The sequence below is a fragment of the Suillus subalutaceus genome, assembly GCF_016647625.1.
Source record: "Suillus subalutaceus strain FC151 chromosome Unknown DFJ58scaffold_52, whole genome shotgun sequence".
NCBI lineage: Eukaryota > Fungi > Basidiomycota > Agaricomycetes > Boletales > Suillaceae > Suillus > Suillus subalutaceus.
In genome coordinates, this window is record NW_024540301.1 from 58,956 (window position 1) to 77,211 (window position 18,256).

Sequence of the window (18,256 nt, forward strand, 5' to 3'; positions counted from 1 at the left end):
GGTTGTTTCAGCAGAGAGGGATTTCATGATGATGAATGTTGAGAAAGTTCAACATTTGGCTTTGTTTATATCATGTTGATCATTTTACATGTCGCATGACATTATAAGACACACTATATAACATAACTGATGTCTATTGATAGGATTTTTATATTGTAAATCATCAGCAACAAAACTGTTGCAATGCATACCCTGTAGTAAATTACTTGTATCTCTTTATGGAAATTGTTTCACACCTTCATTGTGATACGACTATTGTAGCCTGGATGTAGGGCTACAATATTGCCCTCATCAGTATTTTGATAGCAGCAATCCCTGCAATGATACAGACAGAACAATCAAAATTATGCAAACATTGCAACGGTTTTGTTGCTTACTGTACTACTGGGGTATCACCCTTGCTATTCATCGTGACAGTCCACCATTTGCCAACCACAAAGACCTATACAATACTATTGATGCAACACTGTTAGGTGATGTTGCATGGCAAAGCTTCTCCCTCGAGTACAGTGGTGAGAAACCTGCAGGAGACTGTCCACTTTGGATGCAACAGTCATATGACGTCTGGTTCTGGGACCCCCACGCCATCGTGAGGAACATGCTTGCAAATTCGGACTATACAGGTGAAATGGATTATACACCGTACCATGAATTTCAGGAGAAGGACAAGAAACACCACTATAAAGATTTTATGTCAGGAGACTGGGCCTGGCATCAATCAGTATGTATTCCATACTCATATGATTTGCACTAATAGTACAGGATGAAATAGCACAAGACCCGCAAACACATGGCGCAGCCTTCATTCCCATCATCCTAGGTAGCAACAAGACAATGGTGTCTGTTGCTACTGGTCAAAATGACTACTATCCACTTTATCTCTTGATTGGGAATGTCCACAACAATGTTCGGCATGCACATCGTCATGCCTTGGCTCTGGTTGGATTTATGGCAATCCCCAAGAGTACATACTAGCTTTTTTCTCATCCTTTACTTTGAAGCTTACTTGTTGCAGCAAGCAAAAAAGGCATGAATGATCCTACATTCCGCAAGTTCAAGAAGCAGATGTTTCACTCTTCACTGTCAAAAATCTTCACCAATCTCAAACCTGGAATGACAACTCCGGAAGTTATGTGGTGTGGTGATGGCCACTACTGCCGTGTTATTTATGGACTGGGACCCTACATTGCGGACTATGAAGAGCAAGTGGTACTGGCAGGTATCATCAAAAATTGGTGTGGAAGGTAAGATGTCCATAAAACTTGACATCTGAATAGTGCGGTCTCCAAGTGATGACTGTGTGGGCATCTTATTGTCAAGATGTCCATGAAACTTGACATTTGAATAGTGCAGTCTCCAACTGATGACTGTGCGGGCATCTTATTGTGGAGATGTCCATAAAACTTGACATCTGAATAGTGCGGTCTCCAACTGATGACTGTGCAGGCGTCTTATTGACAAGATGTCCATAAAACTTGACATCTGAATAGTGTGGTCTCCAAGTGATGACTCTGTGGGCATAGTGTCTGTCTCCACTTTCATTGGTGACATGTCCATGAAACTTGACATCTGAATAGTGCGATCTCCAAGTGATGACTGCGCGGGCGTCTTATTCATATCTGCTTTCATTTACATTGCTGTTGCCTCCTTCATACACAGGCTCACTATTTACTTTGGCAGATGTCTGGCATTTCCTACGAGCCTTGATGACGGTGGTGTTTCTCAGTCATGCGAGCACACTGATGCCCTTGTGGATTTGGTTAGTTTTGGTATACTCTGGGATGAGTATGGTATTATTGGTGAGCTAGTGGCACATATGTCACCCTAGCACATCAATCATGCATTGTGTCACTAACCATCACACTGCATAGCCCTTCACAAATGACTTTCCTCATGCCAACATCTACCAGCTCCTTGCTCCCGACTTACTGCATCAACTAATTAAAGGCACGTTCAAGGACCACCTGGTTGAATGGGTGAGTAAATATCTTGAACGTGAGCATGGAAAGCAGGTGCTGCAGAGGTTATGGATGATATTGACCGAAGGTAGTTGCACTTTTCTCCCATCTTCTTACAGTGAGAACTGACAACATGCTAGAATTGCTGTTGCACACCCTCATTCCCTGGTCTACAGTGTTTTCCACAAGGGCACAGATTCTCACAATGGACAGGTGATGACTTGAAAGTGTTAATGAAGGTAAGTCCTATGCTTTTCTTATTTTGTGTACATTTATGCAACTATGTACTACTAGGTCTATCTTTCAGCAATCAAAGGCCACGTACCGGATGACATAGTTTGAGCATTTTGAGCATTTCTAGAATTTTGCTACATTGTTCACGCCAATGTGATCACGGATGACACTCTCACAGAGCTCCAGGATGCCCTTGAGTGCTTCCATAAATACCGCACCATATTCCAGACTATCAGTGTCCGCCTCAACATTTCCCTACCCCGACAACACTCCCTTGTTCACTATGAGATTCTTGTCCGATTGTTTGGCACCCCAAATGGGCTTTGTTCATCCATCACCAAATCCAAACATATCAAGGCGGTAAAAAAACCATGGCGACGCTCAAGCAAACACAAGGCACTCAGTCAGATGCTGCTCACCAATCAGCGCCTGGACAAAATTGCAGCAGCAAGGGTTGATTTTCAAGTGTGTGGGATGCTCAAAGGTTCTTGTGCTTTCAGCTACTATAATTCATTTTGTACGTGCTTTATGTTTGATTTTGATCTGCTTTTAATTCATCAAGAATCACTCAAATTTTGCAAATGACGACATTGACAACAACGATAACAACCATGAAGAGCAACAGCACAAAGAAACCAACCCATTTGCCATGGAAGCTGATGACTACAACGATGTTGAGGATGATGGTGTTGTAGATGATGAGGACATTATTGCTGATGTGAAATTAGCACGAAGTGCTCGTGCGTATTTCAAACTTTTTGATGACCTTCAAGCATTAATGTGACATTCAGAACATAAATGCGCATGTACAATTCCTGAACTTTCAGATGAACTTGATTTACGATCACTCCCACGTCTCATTTGTTTGTTTATATACGACCAGATTCATGCTGACGACAATCATTCTTCCGCCAATGTCCCCCTTCATGACTGTCCATCTTTTACAGGACACATCAAGATTCTCCATTCCGCTTCTGCTACTTTCATCGCACCAAGCGATCCAAGCGGAATCACTGGCATGTGACACAAGCACATTCATGCTGTGCCCTCATGGCGCAATGGACCAGGCCACTATGACTGTGCCTTCATCAATATTGATGACAAGCAGGATGGCATACTCAGCATGGATATTGTTCGGATATTTTGCTTTTTATCTTTCACTTTTACTAATGGCCACATGTATCCGTGTGCCCTCATTCAATGGTTCCCTCGGATTGCAGAGGAGCGAGATGAGCTCACAGGCATGTGGATGGTGGCGCCATCCTTCAATGAGGACGGCTCTCATGATTTGTTGATTATCCATATTGACAGCATTACCTGCGGCACTCACCTACTCCCAATATTCAGTACTCAGTTCGTGCCTCAGGGCCTTCAATTCCATCATTCTCTAGATGCCTACCAAGGATTCTATGTAAATCATTTTATTGACCATCATGCTTTCGAGCTGGTGTCTTAATGTATTTCTTACTCATAGAGTGCTTGGAATTTAACATCGTCTTGAAATTACTTTTTGGCTCTTAAGTTATCTGAGTGTCTTGGTCGACTTGGTGCTAAGACACTCAAGTCACGTTCCAAGTCAAAACGAGGACTTACGAGAACTTGGATGTCTTAGTGGACTTGGGCGCCAAACCAAGTAGAATAAGTCCCGAATAAGTTAAATTAAGGAGCATGTAATTTTACTGATGTGTCGAGAGGCCCCCCAGTGATTTCAATTTCAATTTCACTGTCCGTACAGAGCCGAAGTTCGTTCGCCTCAACGCTCGCAAGTTCGTCGTTGTCGATTGCCATTAGCGTGTAGCCCGACGTTTTCGGTAAAGGTTGCTTTCTTTCTTCTTAACGATCTGCTACAACTTTGATGTCGGCTGAATACACCAGTTTCTCATGCATTAGTACACAAGTCAAGTAACATAACATGAATATGTTTTATCAATTTGCGAGGCAGTTTTTCTAATGCTATGTTATTTTAGAGTCTGTTCGAGGCAGCCTGGAAATTCGTGCAGCAATAGTAAGCATATCGATCAACTGCATATATTGTGTGATCAACCACTGGGCCAACGTGAAAGTAGAAAGACGACCCACTGTCGTGAACATGCTCAGTATTCCAAGCCAATCAAAAGAGTATTACTGGCAGTACCACAATTTTCCAATCTATGGTACAAGGCGCAAGGGGTAAGTCATGGAGTTGAATTCCGGATCCAAAGCAGATGGATCACACTTACACCCAATTTGCAACTAAGGCCTTTGCAGCATGGGTCGGCAGTCGGGTCAGTCACGCCGCAAGTCCCGAGTTGATCTGTGCATATACCGACAGACATAGATATTGTCGAAGCCATAACAACAGCGAGGAGGAATGCAAAACGCATGTCTTGTGCTAGGTAATTTGAGATGCGTTGAGGGGATCTCGAATGATAACTCTGATACTGGCAATAGGAAGAGTCGAAGGTTTGCTTATATATCCCATAAATTGCGAACCACTTGGCAGCTCTATCAGAATGGTTGACTGGCGGACTTCAGTACCATAGGCAGAGTCACATGGTCTGCGGGTAAACAATCCAGACTAAGGGATGGTAGTTGTCACGAATTCCAAACACAAACCATTATTCCTTCTTGAACACTCGAAAAACACCTGTTAAGCGCCCATCACAAGCGCCTGTCATTAGCGCCCAGTCAGCGTCTATACCTATAACCTTTACAAACCCTAACCCGAACTTCTCTATTCCATTGGCAGCCCACTACTTCTATTTCCGACGTTCCTGATTTTGACTTCCTTACTCAAGCGATTAAGTCACGTGACTCCAGAACCTTCGAGAACCCTTGCACAGCCATCACACGTTCCATGACATCATAGTGTAGTTATATTTAGAACATCGTACGATTCCCTTTTCTATTTAATGATTGGCTAGTTAATTCAGATTCAGATTCAGTCTCCGCTTCAATATATGTATATAGGTAGCTCATTGTAGTCAGTAGTTCTTCAGTTCAAACCTCTTTTGTATTAGCTTACTGCTAGCAATCCTAAGACGTCCCTGCTATCCTCTCTTCTTTGTTAGACAACCTTTGTTTGAGTCCTAGTCTCTGCCCCAGCGTTAATTCGTTTAAAGGGTTGTGACATTAGGTTTGAACTATAGGGGACTCCGACTCCACGCACTACCGCTTGCATACCTTTTCTCCTTGATCTGAGCATCTTGCGATTATCTGCGATCCTCAATCAAGCAGAACCGTTACACGTTTTACTTTGCCCGGTCTAAACAACCGCGACCTTTGATTTCATCACTCTCCCCTTTGCTCGCTTGAGCGCATTCATACCTATCCGCTTTTGTAGTTAGTAGTCCTATACCAGGCCCTGCCTTACATTGCAGCCGCCAGTATACGGAGGTGTTCACGACATTAGGCGTGTCACTACAACTTTGAGTGCTGGCCCAAGACCCTGCCTGCTCAACTGTTACTATAATTTTCTTTTTACCTATCACCTTTCTTCGTACGATACGTAGGCTACTCTACCTGAGTATTTAGAGGAATTTTCTAGTCCAGACTCGGTCGCTTGTAAGCTTCGGCTGGAAGAGCACCTTGGCGTTCTAGTTTTCCCACTTGGCGAGTATAGTTGTTACGTACACATCTTTTTTAGTCAGTATCTAGGGAAGAGTCAGTTGGGTTTTACCAGGACCCTTTGACCCTGAAGTACGAGGTAGATCCGATCAGATATCGGGGACCGCTTCAGTTTTCCAGATTACGTATCTCTTTCCCATCTTCCCTTTCATCACCTTTCCTTTCCGGAAGAGCCGTTACGACTAGCTCTTCACAGACATCAGTAAATCGGGTTCCAGAAAACAACTGGTACTATGTCTGAACCAACCGCACCAAGAATGCTGAGTAGCAGCGAGGAGTTTGTACAATATGTACAGGAACAGATCGCCGCAAACAATGCACTGTGGCAAAGTCAAGTCACGGCGTTGCAAAACAAGAATGACGAGCTATCAACAAGAAATGAAGATCTAGCTCTACGGATTCAGATGCAACAAGCTGAAATCGACAAACTCACCGCTTCCCCATCTCTCGGATCATCCGCTGCTTCCACCACAGCCTCAATCAAGATGGCTAAACCCACGGAATTCACAGGTGACAAAGATTCCATCGATGCCAAGATGTGGGCAACACAAATAGCGCTCTATATGACGCAATGGCCCAGCATCACAGAAAGGCAAAGAATCTCAGTCATGCTTTCGTTCATGAAAGGATCTGCTGCTAAATGGGCGCAATCTTACATTGAAGAACATGCTGATGGAACTCTCACTATGAAGAAGTTAGATGAAGACTTCACCGCCATGTGGGCACAAGAAGACCTTGAAGGCAAGGCAGTTCGGGAATTGGATTCCTTAAGACAAGGATCCTCTACCGTCCCAGAGTATACAGCTACTTTCAAACAAAAAGCTGCACACACCAAGTTCTCCGACTATGACTTACGCCAAAAGTATAGGGCAGGACTTCAAGACCGCGTCAAGTTACAACTCGCTCACATCGCCTACAAGGACAAGGACAACATGCAGAAATTGATAGAGCATGCGATCCAAATAGGACGAAACTTCGAGGAGTTAGATGCGGAGAAGAAGAAGACTTCTTTTTGGACCCCTAACAGGGCCGCAAGAAACTTCGAACCAAGGGCTGGTCCCAGAGACAGTAACGCCATGGACGTCGACGCCAACAAGCAGAGAGGAGCTCCCAAACCTCAAGGAAAGACTGGTTCTTTCAACTGCTACCGTTGTGGCGAAGAAGGCCATATGGCAAGAAACTGCAAGGGCGCTCCAAAAGCGCAAGTGAAGGCTACTGAAGTGCCAAAGGAAGACTCGATGCCCCAATGGTTTAAAGACTATGTCAAAGCCAAAGGAGATAAGGGTTTTTAGAGAGGTCTGAGTTAGAGTCTGCGGACTTGGACCCGAACAATCGTTTCTCCATCTTATCTACGTTCTCGGATGTAACAGAAGTATATTTGCGATCGAAATCAGAGCATTTTTACATTCCGATTACCCTGAAAGGAAAGAATCGACAAGCAGACGTGAAAGCACTTGTGGACTGCGGTGCATCAACATTATTTATCAACGAGAAGTTTGTGAAGAAGAATGATGTAATATGCCGTAAATTATTAAGGCCTATTCCGGTTAAGAACATAGATGGTTCTTTAAATGCCGCTGGATCGATGACTCATTTCGCTGAACTAAGTCTAAAGATCGGTGATCATGTGGAAGACAAAGCAGCCTTCATGATTACAGACTTAGGAAACGATGATGTTATTATCGGCATCGATTGGTTAAGATATCACAATCCAGAAATAGACTGGAATGCAGGACAATTTTCACTATCTAGATGTCCACTTAAATGTATTACGAAAAAAGAACAAAGACAAAAAAATAGAGAAAACAGAAAAACACAAAAACAAACAGATATAGTTCCGGATCTGATTCCCACAGAAGAGGATGACGATGAAGACATGGAGATGAAGAAGGCGACCTGTGAAGAGGTAGAAGACGAAGATAGTCCTGAAAGATGGATTAGATATAAAGCCTCGGTTGCCACGGAGCAGAAGGTAGCAGAAGAAGCTACGAAAAAGAAGAAGTCTGTAGAAGAGATGGTTCCAGACTGGCTTCACGATTACCTGGGAGTGTTCTCAGAAGAAGAGTCCAAACGATTCCCTGAAAGAAAGAAATGGGATCACGCTGTGGATCTTAAGGATGACAATGATCTTCCTCCGAACGCGAAACCGTACCCTTTGTCACCAAAAGAGATGGACACTTTGAAAGATTGGTTAAAAGCCGAGACTGCACTAGGACGTATTAGAGATTCACAATCTCCAGTTGCAGCGCCTTTCTTCTTTGTGGCCAAAAAGGATGGCAAACTAAGACCTGTTATGGACTATAGAAGGCTTAATGAGAAGACGGTTAAAAATGCGTACCCGCTACCGAGATCTCAAGACCTGATTGATGCCCTTACTGGTGCTACGATGTACTCCAAGATGGATGTACGATGGGGGTACAATAATATTCGGATGAAAGAAGGAGACGAATGGAAGGCAGCTTTCAAAACGCCTTTTGGTCACCACGAACCAACCGTAATGTATTTTGGGTTGACGAACTCTCCAGCAACTTTCCAGACCATGATGAATGAGATATTCAGAGATTTAATAGACGGCAAAACAGTGGTCGTTTATATCGATGACATCTTGGTCTTTACGAATGGAAGTAGAGAGCAACACCAGAAAGTCGTGCGAGAAGTACTCAAACGATTAAAAGAGAACGACCTGTTCTTGAAGCCTGAGAAATGTAGCTTCGAACAGTCTAAAGTCGAGTTCCTTGGGTTGATTGTGGAAAAGGGCAGTGTGTCTATGGACCCCGTCAAGGTAGAAGGAGTATTGAAATGGCCTGTTCCCAAATGCGTAAAAGAAATACAAGCATTCATGGGTTTTGCCAACTTCTATCGAAGATTTATACTTGGGTTCTCAGACATTGCCAGACCAATGAATGATTTGCTGAGGAAAGATGCCAAATGGGATTGGACAGAGAGACAGCAAAACGCCTTCGACGAGTTAAAGAAGCGTTTTACAGAAGCTCCCGTCCTTGTAATGCCAGATGTTGAGAAGAAAATGAAAATAGAAACAGATGCTTCAGATTACGCAACAGGAGCAGTTTTATCTCAACTAATGGAAGATGGCCTATGGCACCCAGTGGCTTATTACTCAAAGTCGATGAATGATGCAGAGAGAAATTACGACATTCACGATAAAGAGTTATTAGCAATCATTCGTGCGTTGGAAGAGTGGAGGCACTATGTGCAAGGGAAACCCCAACATGTGGAGATCTGGACGGATCACAAGAATCTCGAGTATTTCATGACGAGTCAGAAGTTGACAAGAAGGCAAGCCAGATGGAGTTTGTTCCTGGCGGAGTACGAATTTACGCTCCAACATAAGCCTGGTGTAGTCAATGACAAAGCCGACCGTCTATCTCGGAGAGAAGACCACAGAGGGGGGGTAGAAAACGATAATTCTGACCGCATTTTGTTAAAACCGGAATTTTTCAAGATCAAAGCTGCTAAACGAGGCCAAATTCTCATAGAAGGAGAAAGTTCGCTCATGAAAAAGATAAGAAAGAGCACAGAACGAGAGCCCGAAGTAATGAAAGCGCTAGAGACGCTAAAAGCAGCACCGGTACAATTGCGCAGAGGAATCGAAGAATGGAATGTTGAGGACGGATTGGTGTTGTTCCGAGGATTGGTGTACGTTCCAAACGATAAAGAGATTCGCCGAGAGATATTGGAGTTGTTTCACGACTCTCCACCGGCTGGACATCCTGGACGTGCTAAAACCTTGGAATTGATTTCCAGAAATTATTGGTGGCCTTCAATGACGAAGTATGTCCACGATTACGTAGACGGTTGCGATCGATGCAAACAGACGAAAGTGTTTCCCAGTAGACCAACGGGACCTTTACAGCCAAATGAAGTCCCAGAAGGACCTTGGCAAACGATCTCATGCGACCTGATAGTGGATTTGCCGAAGAGTGAAGGATGTGACAGTATATTCGTTGTCGTTGATCGATTTTCGAAACAATCACATTTTATTCCCACCACCAAAGATGTAGACTCGAAAGGAATTGCCGAGCTATTTCTAAAGAACGTATGGAAACATCATGGTACACCTAAGAAAGTGATTTCGGATAGAGGAACACAGTTCATTTCGAAGTTTATGGGACAAGTATCGAAAAGATTAGGAACGAAATGGTCTGCTTCGACCTCCTATCATCCCAGAACAGACGGACAAACGGAACGTGTAAATCAAGAAGTTGAACAATACTTGCGCATGTTTGCCTCGTATAGACAAAACGATTGGGTATCTTGGCTGCCAATAGCAGAGTTTTCACATAACAATGCAGTCACAGTAACCGGTCATAGTCCGTTCAAAGTCCTTTATGGATATAATCCTGAATTCACCGTATCTCCGAACTCCAAATCCCTTATTCCCGCCGCCGATGAGAGAGCAGATCAAATGAAAGAAGCAAGAGATGATGCGGAAAATACTCTAAAGATGGTTAATGAACGCATGAAACGCTTCTATGACCGAGGAGTTAAAGACGCACCTCAGTATCAAAAGGGAGACAAAGTCTGGTTAGACGCAAAGAACATTAAACAACGTCGTCCAAGTCAAAAGTTATCAGATCGTCGTCTTGGGCCCTTTGAAATACTAGAGAAGACCGGCGAAGTGAACTATAAATTGAAATTGCCAGAAAGCTATAAGATTCACCCGGTTTTCCATGTAGAATTGCTTACTCCATATTACGCATCTCAAATGATCCCTCATTCTCAACCCACCCGACCACCTCCAGACATTGTTGACGATCAGGAAGAATTTGTTGTAGAAGAAGTACTAGATAGCCGACAAATCCGAGGAAAAGTGCAATACCGAGTAAAATGGGAAGGATATCCGATAGAAGAGTCGACATGGGAGCCAGAAGAAAACGTTAAAAACTCCCCGATTCTGATTGCGGAATTCCATAAAAAGAATCCCACGGCTGCTAAATCCAAACGAATTCTTGGATCTATCTTGGATACGGATGCATTCAAACAATGGAGAGAGAAAAACATCCGACCATCCTACATTCGCGATGACGCTCATCCTAGAGAGGGGGTAATGTCACGAATTCCAACACAAACCATTATTCCTTCTTGAACACTCGAAAAACACCTGTTAAGCGCCCATCACAAGCGCCTGTCATTAGCGCCCAGTCAGCGTCTATACCTATAACCTTTACAAACCCTAACCCGAACTTCTCTATTCCATTGGCAGCCCACTACTTCTATTTCCGACGTTCCTGATTTTGACTTCCTTACTCAAGCGATTAAGTCACGTGACTCCAGAACCTTCGAGAACCCTTGCACAGCCATCACACGTTCCATGACATCATAGTGTAGTTATATTTAGAACATTCGTACGATTCCCTTTTCTATTTAATGATTGGCTAGTTAATTCAGATTCAGATTCAGTCTCCGCTTCAATATATGTATATAGGTAGCTCATTGTAGTCAGTAGTTCTTCAGTTCAAACCTCTTTTGTATTAGCTTACTGCTAGCAATCCTAAGACGTCCCTGCTATCCTCTCTTCTTTGTTAGACAACCTTTGTTTGAGTCCTAGTCTCTGCCCCAGCGTTAATTCGTTTAAAGGGTTGTGACAGTAGTGAAGGCCTGAATGACAAATAGCCCATACTAGTACAGATAGACGCGCCGTTGTTTCGGTATCAATGCTTTGGTGACGTGTTACATTTGGGAGTACTGCAACACCAACTATAACGTTAACCGCAATCGACACATACCAGAGGCCGCGAAACAGCCATGGGCCAATGCACCCGCACGTGGCAGGAGCTTGAAGGCCACAGCCCAAGTACTAGACAGGATCAAGCCATCGAATTGTCAAACCGTGTGCTTCGGCTTTCGCAACTCGGAGGTTTCGTTGTCCAAAGACCTGTGGTGATCTCAACTACTTACAGCATATGTTCACAGGTAAACAGAGGCGCTTAGACGAATTTTCCAAATCCTAGTCCATCGATATAAAAACCGCTGGAATCTTGATGCATCCGAGCGCGTTGGCAATTGATGGCGGGCTATCGATCCCCGCCACCGAACTTCTTTTCTTCCCAAAAATTTTCAAATTTTGTAGGCAGCTTTACAGCTGTTTGCATAAATGATGACAGTACACGACTTTTTGGGAAAGAAGAAAAATTAAATATTCTAGTGTGGCACTTCGTCTTGCGCCGCAACAATCAACCGCAATCAACATCGATGTATCAAAAAATCAGTCACGACGTCAAACTCGCTGCCGTCAATCTCTACGAGCGTCAACACCTTTCTCTTCAGGACATTCTCGCTTGTGATGGACAACTTGGATTCTCGGAAAGTACTTTCTGGTGTGTCCTTAAACTTTGGCGCAAGACAGGCAACGTTGTTAGCCCCACCTGTAGCCTTCTTGGTTTCTTTATCTCTGAGTATGAATACACTATGAGAGTGTACGAGACCGAGACATTGTGTGGTGGTGGAGGTACTGAGTAAAATCTCACATTCAGGTATTCAAGAATCAATGGTCAATGAACTTCGAACAATTGTACCTTCCTTGGGCTTGGGAGGGCGACCAGGGCCGCGTTTTTCGTTTTCTGGTGATTCTAGTTAGGAAGTGGGTTCCACGACAATTGTTTCATCCCCTGGAGAGATGTCATACTGGTCCCTGACAGCCGCCGTTATCGAATCGTCGTCAGAGTCCATAGAATCAGAGGATATCGAGTTTGTCATTTTCGACTCAATAACGGTTCTCAAAGTCGAACCTTCTAAGAAATTCACAGAGAAATTTTGTGAATTCAGATGCTGCCGGTACGGCAGGTTTCGAACTCCGAACCTGCCCTGCCAGCCAGTGTGCTCAACATCGTCGTTACCAGCGTTGACGCTGCTAAAGCCTTAATCCAATATCTAATCACTGTCATTAAGCACACCCTAGATCATGTCACGCTCAAATCAGAGAGGCCGGGGTGGAGGTGTCCGGGCCAACGCACCTGCCAGTATGGACACTGGGAAGAAGTGTACCATTCACTGGGAGGGGGTCCGTGGTGCTCGTACTGAACGGCTACTTGCCTGGTGCAAGGAAAATGACAATGCACGAATCAAGCTTTTCTCTGATTCGGCAAAGGATGCCAAGGAGCAAGGTCGGAAGAAGAAGCAGAGTGGTAGTTCAAGAGATGTTGTCTATTCACAGGTCGCACACGCAGTATTTTCGAATGATGAGGATCTGGAGGTTCAACGACTCTTCAAAGAGGACCCTAAGGCCTTTATCAAACCAGTTTCAACTCGTTTCGGCACGTAAGTATCTAGTTCCTGCGTCATTCATCTTCCCACTGGAATCACTGATAAGATGTTTCAGACTTCGAAGAAAATACAACGAGTTCAACAAGGACCTCAAGCAGTCAGGAGCAGGAAAGACGTATGCAGAGCTCCAAGAGGATCCAAAGATGAAGTCGTTGATCGGTCCGTTTTAGCTGTGTTGATCTGCACATGTCTTAACCGTGTTTCCATCAGATACAAAGCTCGAAAAATTTCCCTGGTGGCCTGAGCTTCATGGCTGGTGGCGGACCAACCCAGCCTTCAACCATGCCTTCTCTACTGCGGATGTAGGGCAGGACTTTGCATCTGCCGCATTGGAACACTTTGATATTCAATCGATGCAACTAAAACCGGCTACAGGTGACGACGACACTCACACAGACCCTGAAGACGGAGAAATAGTTGAGATCAATCCTCGCACTATGGATGATGGTGGTGTTGTAGATGTGACAGATGATATGGTGGTTGACCAGCCCCCCCGCGTGGAATCAGTCGAATCATCACCACTTTTAACTTCGGACTGTGGTCCTAGCAACACACCTGATTCATTCTCGCTAATTCCATTACCATCATGGTACCAACAACCACAGCTCCCTCCCATCTCAACTTCTGATGCGCTTGGCCCAGGAGTAGTATCATTGAACTCTCCTGAGCGCTCACCAGCATCCAATAAAAACGCCGTTGATAATTCGCTGTCTTTTTTTTCGGATTTCAAGGAGTCTTCACCGAGCCGTCAGTCTACACCTATTGACTCAGAAGACTCGGACATTGGTGCCAGCCGAGCACTACGGTCTCTCCGTGTCAGCTCACTTAAGGGAAGTCGCGAAAGCTCACCTTCTCTCGCTGCAAAGCAGTCTCGTCCATCTTCTCAAAGCACATCATCTCAGCTTAGCCGTCCTCCCTCTTCATCACGCAAACGCCCTGGCACCAATGCTCTTGACCAGACCGCAGAAAGGATGTCCCAAACGGCAGAGTCTTTAATGGTACACCTCGATGGCAAACGCGAGGGTCGTGTCGAGCATGAACGCTATAAGCGTATGAAACTCGAGAGCGAAGTCTGGGCTCGTGATCTCAAGGCCCGCAGTGCTCGTGATGAGCGGGAGCATGCAATGCGTCTTGCTGAACAAGACCACCTCCACCAACGGGAGAGGATAGTTCAGCAAATGGAGTTTGCAAGAATCGAACTTGAGCTATCTCGTGCACGTCGAGAAGAGGAGGAGGCCCGGATTCGTCGTATTACTATGGAGCGTGGTCTTGATCAAAACTGAAGTACTAGGTCCATACTATGTCATACAACTGATCGTTAAGCAATGCAAATGGTCCTTTCTCTGCAAATTTCCCTCGTTGGGTACTAAAGAGGATGAAGAGCTTCTACTTGACGCTGAACTTAAGCGCAAATTTCCCTCGTTGGGTACTAAAGAGGACAAAGAGCTTCTACTTGACAAAGAGAGTAGCAAAGAAACCCAAGATCGAAACAAACCGTATCACTGGACTCAAGATATGTACGTTCTAATTACGCCAACGAGGAAAGCAACCGTGTCTTCAACGTGTTGCGAAAATCCTGCCCCACACTTCCAATGTAAGTCTGATCACCTATTGCACCACCCTCTTGTTGATCCTCCTCTCCCACATCGCCATCAGTTTGCCTTGGCCTCCGAGGTTGTTGGTAGAAGCGGACATTCGAGTCCCCATGGTTTAATTTTTCCTCGATTTCAATAATTAAATTGTGCAGAATGAGGCACGAACGGATCCACATGTTTGCGTAGTCAAGGTCCTTCTGATTTTGGATTGGGATGCGAAGCTCCCGCAGTGATTGGAACCGGCCCTTGATAGAGCCAAAAAAAATGCTCTGAACGAACACGGACCTAGACACTTGGTAAGCACTATGAACATGTATTGTGATCCATACTCACCGTTGACAGGTTGTGATTGAACGTCTTTTGGTCCTCCGTCAAACTCCCTCCCGGTGGCCGTTTATATGGTGGCACACACCAGGTTCGTGCAGCATATGCCGAGTCCGCCCACAACCACTCTCCTGCACCAAAAAACGACTCAGGATGCCGGGAAACTCTCGTTCGTGCGAATACGTTTGAGTCATGGAGACTCCCAGGTACGCCAATGACATAGTCCACGATACGAAGGTTATGAGGGAATATAACAACCTTTTAAACTGTAAGTCACTGTGTTGCACACCGAACCGATACTTACCTGGGCTGTTAGAGAGTAGTCCGAATTCTTGTCGAAGAACCCTTCACCATGCCAACCAGGTTTCTCGTGTAGAGGGGATGGAGTCCCATCTACACAAAGAAAACCTCCACGCCATTCACGACATGTCTTGCTTTCCACGTAAGCTTTCAGCCCGCTCTCGCTCCATTTGATCCTCGTGATCAAGCGGATCGAAATGAATCGCCCGGTCATGAAGCTGCAAGATCGCAATCATAACCCGTTTGTAGCAGTTATAAACGGTCCCCAAGGATACTCCAGCCCAGTCAGATATATCTTCAGTAGTCGCGGCATTGCCATAATGGCCGACACCGTTTAGAAAAATGGCGAGCTGGACCACAACAGGGAGTTGGGGGTTATTTGAGCAGTTATAGAAGATGGGGTGTTCTTGAATTAACTTTGTGAGTCCATCGAACACATCTGCCTCAACACGAAGCTTGCGGCGAAATTTATCAGCTGAGAACAGAGCCCACTCCTCCAGCAAGTGAAGCTGAGGTGCGCGATTCAGACGTGGATGCACATTCAGCACTCGACACTTCTCCACCTCATCATGCAGCGCACCGATTGCGTCAATGAACTGGGTAAAGACCCGTTCACACATGTCCGGGATATCATGCGATAAGAAGTCGGAGTATGCTGTCGAGAGCGATACCAGAGAGTTGATTGATGAGGCAGATGTGATTGACGATGTAGGCGACTCCGGCCATGTTGGTGATGCAGTCCGTATACTGATATCCGAGTTGCTACGGCCACTGGCAGCATCATCAAGCTCTGTATCAGAGTCTGAGTCTTCATCCAGTATTTGATCTATCATAAATTCAATTAGTTCCATGTATCGCGCGACGGAAAGGTCATTTCTGGTTTGTTTGAGGCTGCGAAGCAGCATCTTTCGATCTGATTCACGGGGCATATCAGTGATGGAGCTGCAGAATGCTATAGCAGATGGTACAAAGCTTAGGGTTTATTTGTCAGCGTCGGAGCTTCAAATACAACCGGCAACTCGCAAACTTTTGACGTTTCCAGATTCTATGAAATCAACTTTGAGAACCACTAATCGTAACTCACATACATGCGGGACGCGTTATTTACTGCTGTGTAAGATTTATTTATTTATTCTTCTTTCTCAAAAAGTCGCGTACTGTCATCATTTATGCAAACAGCTGTAATTTGCTGTGGTGGTGGTGTCGTGGGAATTCGAATGTCCAGAGGCGACTTCACGAGAACGGTCTCCCATCAAAATCAATATTCGCCATGCTCTCGAGATGCAGTGATTTATCAGCCGCTCTCCTATTTCTTACCTGTGCTTTTTGATTGCGAGCTCTCGTATGAGGATATATTTAGGCCTGCCGGTTGAACGCACCCAGTAACTGTTATCCACGCAATTAAGAAGCCAGGTAAAAATGCCACACAGTTTTGCCTGACTCCTTTGAGACGGTCGTTGCACTGCCAAAAAACATCATCCTCTGCAAACAAATAAGCAAGATGAGAAAACAATTACTCCGGAATCACAGAAACAAGGTACACTCGCAGTTAAGACAATCGACAGTAAAAGACTTAACAAATTATGCGTTTCGCACCTAACATGGGGAAAGTTTTGCTTGCGTGGGCAGATCTATCGATGTTCCCTGTGACAAGCAGACATGACCGCCTGAGCTACCTTGCGAATTATTTTGTGCTAGGGTTGAGCACGGGTGAACCCGCGGGTCTCTGAAGCTACACCGCACCCGTACCCGCAAACACCGCACCCGCTATGGTACGGGTCAACACCGACCCGCCAATTCTGCGGGTATGAACGGTGTTTGCGGTATACCGCGGTTTGTTCACAGACCCGCGGGTCATACAGTATTTGAGAGATCTTTGTATACACAAGTAACTTAAGTAGAACTACTGTGCTTCCTCTTCTTCGTCTTCGTCACCACCCTAAGGAAGTCCTGCGTATCTATGAGATCATGGCGAGACCAGGAGCCAAGGCATAAGAAAGCAGGAATGGAAGCTGGAGACAACCGGTTGCGTGTGAAGTGTAAAAGTTGTCGTGCTTGTGAAAACACCTTCGTTGTCAGATTTCATCGCCGTGTCAATGACATTGACATCAATTACTGATGGTTCGAGCGATGATGACGATGAGCGCGTCTTTTTTGAGAGCAAGGCAGTTTTGACTCTCTTCAAAGGACGGGTAAGCACATCCACACTCTTCTTGACTGCCTGACTGACAGACTTCAGAGACGATGCTAGTGAAGATGATTTTGACGAGTATGATTGGATGGAAGACTCATCAGCCTTCTTTGAGCGGCGCATGAGAGGAGGGCATTCACGTCAGAAGAATTATCCAGGTCGTCAGCAGCGGAATCATGCCCTTCTACGGGCCACAGGTCAGCAGCCAGATCATCATATGAATTACATGCTAGATCTCACATCTGAAAGGGAGACCCAGAGTACCCACAAAGTCGAACATGAATTTCTTGTCCGAAGAGCTTGTACTGGTTCGTGAGACTTCATAAAACAAAGTCGACCAGAAGCACACAGCTGGTCAGTAGATGGACGTGAACGTTAATGCCGCAGAACTGCAACTTGCAAGTCTATGTCGAGAGGCCCCCGTGATTTCAATTTCAATTTCACTGTCCGTACAGAGCCGAAGTTCGTTCGCCGTTGTCGATTGCCATTAGCGTGCAGCCCGACGTTTTCGGTAAAGGTTGCTTTCTTCTTAACGATCTGCTACAACTTTGATGTCGGCTGAATACACCAGTTTCTCATGCATTAGTACACAAGTCGAGTAACATAACATGAATATGTTTTATCAATTTGCGAGGCAGTTTTTCTAATGCTATGTTATTCTAGAGTCTGTTCGAGGCAGCCTGGAAATTCGTGCAGCAATAGTAAGCATATTGATCAACTGCATATTGTGTGATCAACCACTGGGCCAGCGTGAAAGTAGAAAG

The 18,256-nt window shown here is 45.0% G+C and overlaps 3 protein-coding genes across 3 annotated transcripts; 2 read left to right on the plus strand and 1 right to left on the minus strand.

Annotated features, from left to right (window-relative positions):
• Nucleotides 1–346: 346 nt before the first annotated feature.
• On the plus strand, nucleotides 347–3,648 carry DFJ58DRAFT_841353 (uncharacterized protein; the record flags this gene model as incomplete). The annotated part of the gene is made up of 10 exons (XM_041392702.1): nucleotides 347–721; nucleotides 763–964; nucleotides 1,016–1,244; nucleotides 1,681–1,759; nucleotides 1,872–1,976; nucleotides 2,135–2,197; nucleotides 2,253–2,279; nucleotides 2,421–2,657; nucleotides 2,755–2,932; nucleotides 3,260–3,648. 10 exons carry the CDS (start codon nucleotides 347–349, stop codon nucleotides 3,646–3,648), a joined length of 1,884 nt encoding a protein of 627 aa, XP_041243970.1.
• Nucleotides 3,649–11,969: 8,321 nt separating this feature from the next.
• DFJ58DRAFT_787893 (uncharacterized protein) lies at nucleotides 11,970–12,349 on the plus strand. The gene is made up of 2 exons (XM_041390126.1): nucleotides 11,970–12,235; nucleotides 12,293–12,349. The coding sequence occupies exons 1-2, from the start codon at nucleotides 12,012–12,014 to the stop codon at nucleotides 12,315–12,317; spliced, it is 249 nt and encodes an 82-aa protein (XP_041243971.1). The 5' UTR covers nucleotides 11,970–12,011; the 3' UTR covers nucleotides 12,318–12,349.
• Nucleotides 12,350–17,135: 4,786 nt separating this feature from the next.
• On the minus strand, nucleotides 17,136–17,914 carry DFJ58DRAFT_787896 (uncharacterized protein). Its single transcript, XM_041390127.1, has 3 exons — nucleotides 17,742–17,914; nucleotides 17,541–17,689; nucleotides 17,136–17,493 (listed from the first exon to the last, which is right to left on the minus strand). Exons 1-2 carry the CDS (start codon nucleotides 17,814–17,816, stop codon nucleotides 17,549–17,551), a joined length of 216 nt encoding a protein of 71 aa, XP_041243972.1. The 5' UTR covers nucleotides 17,817–17,914; the 3' UTR covers nucleotides 17,136–17,493; nucleotides 17,541–17,548.
• Between the last annotated feature and the right edge of the window lie 342 nt (nucleotides 17,915–18,256).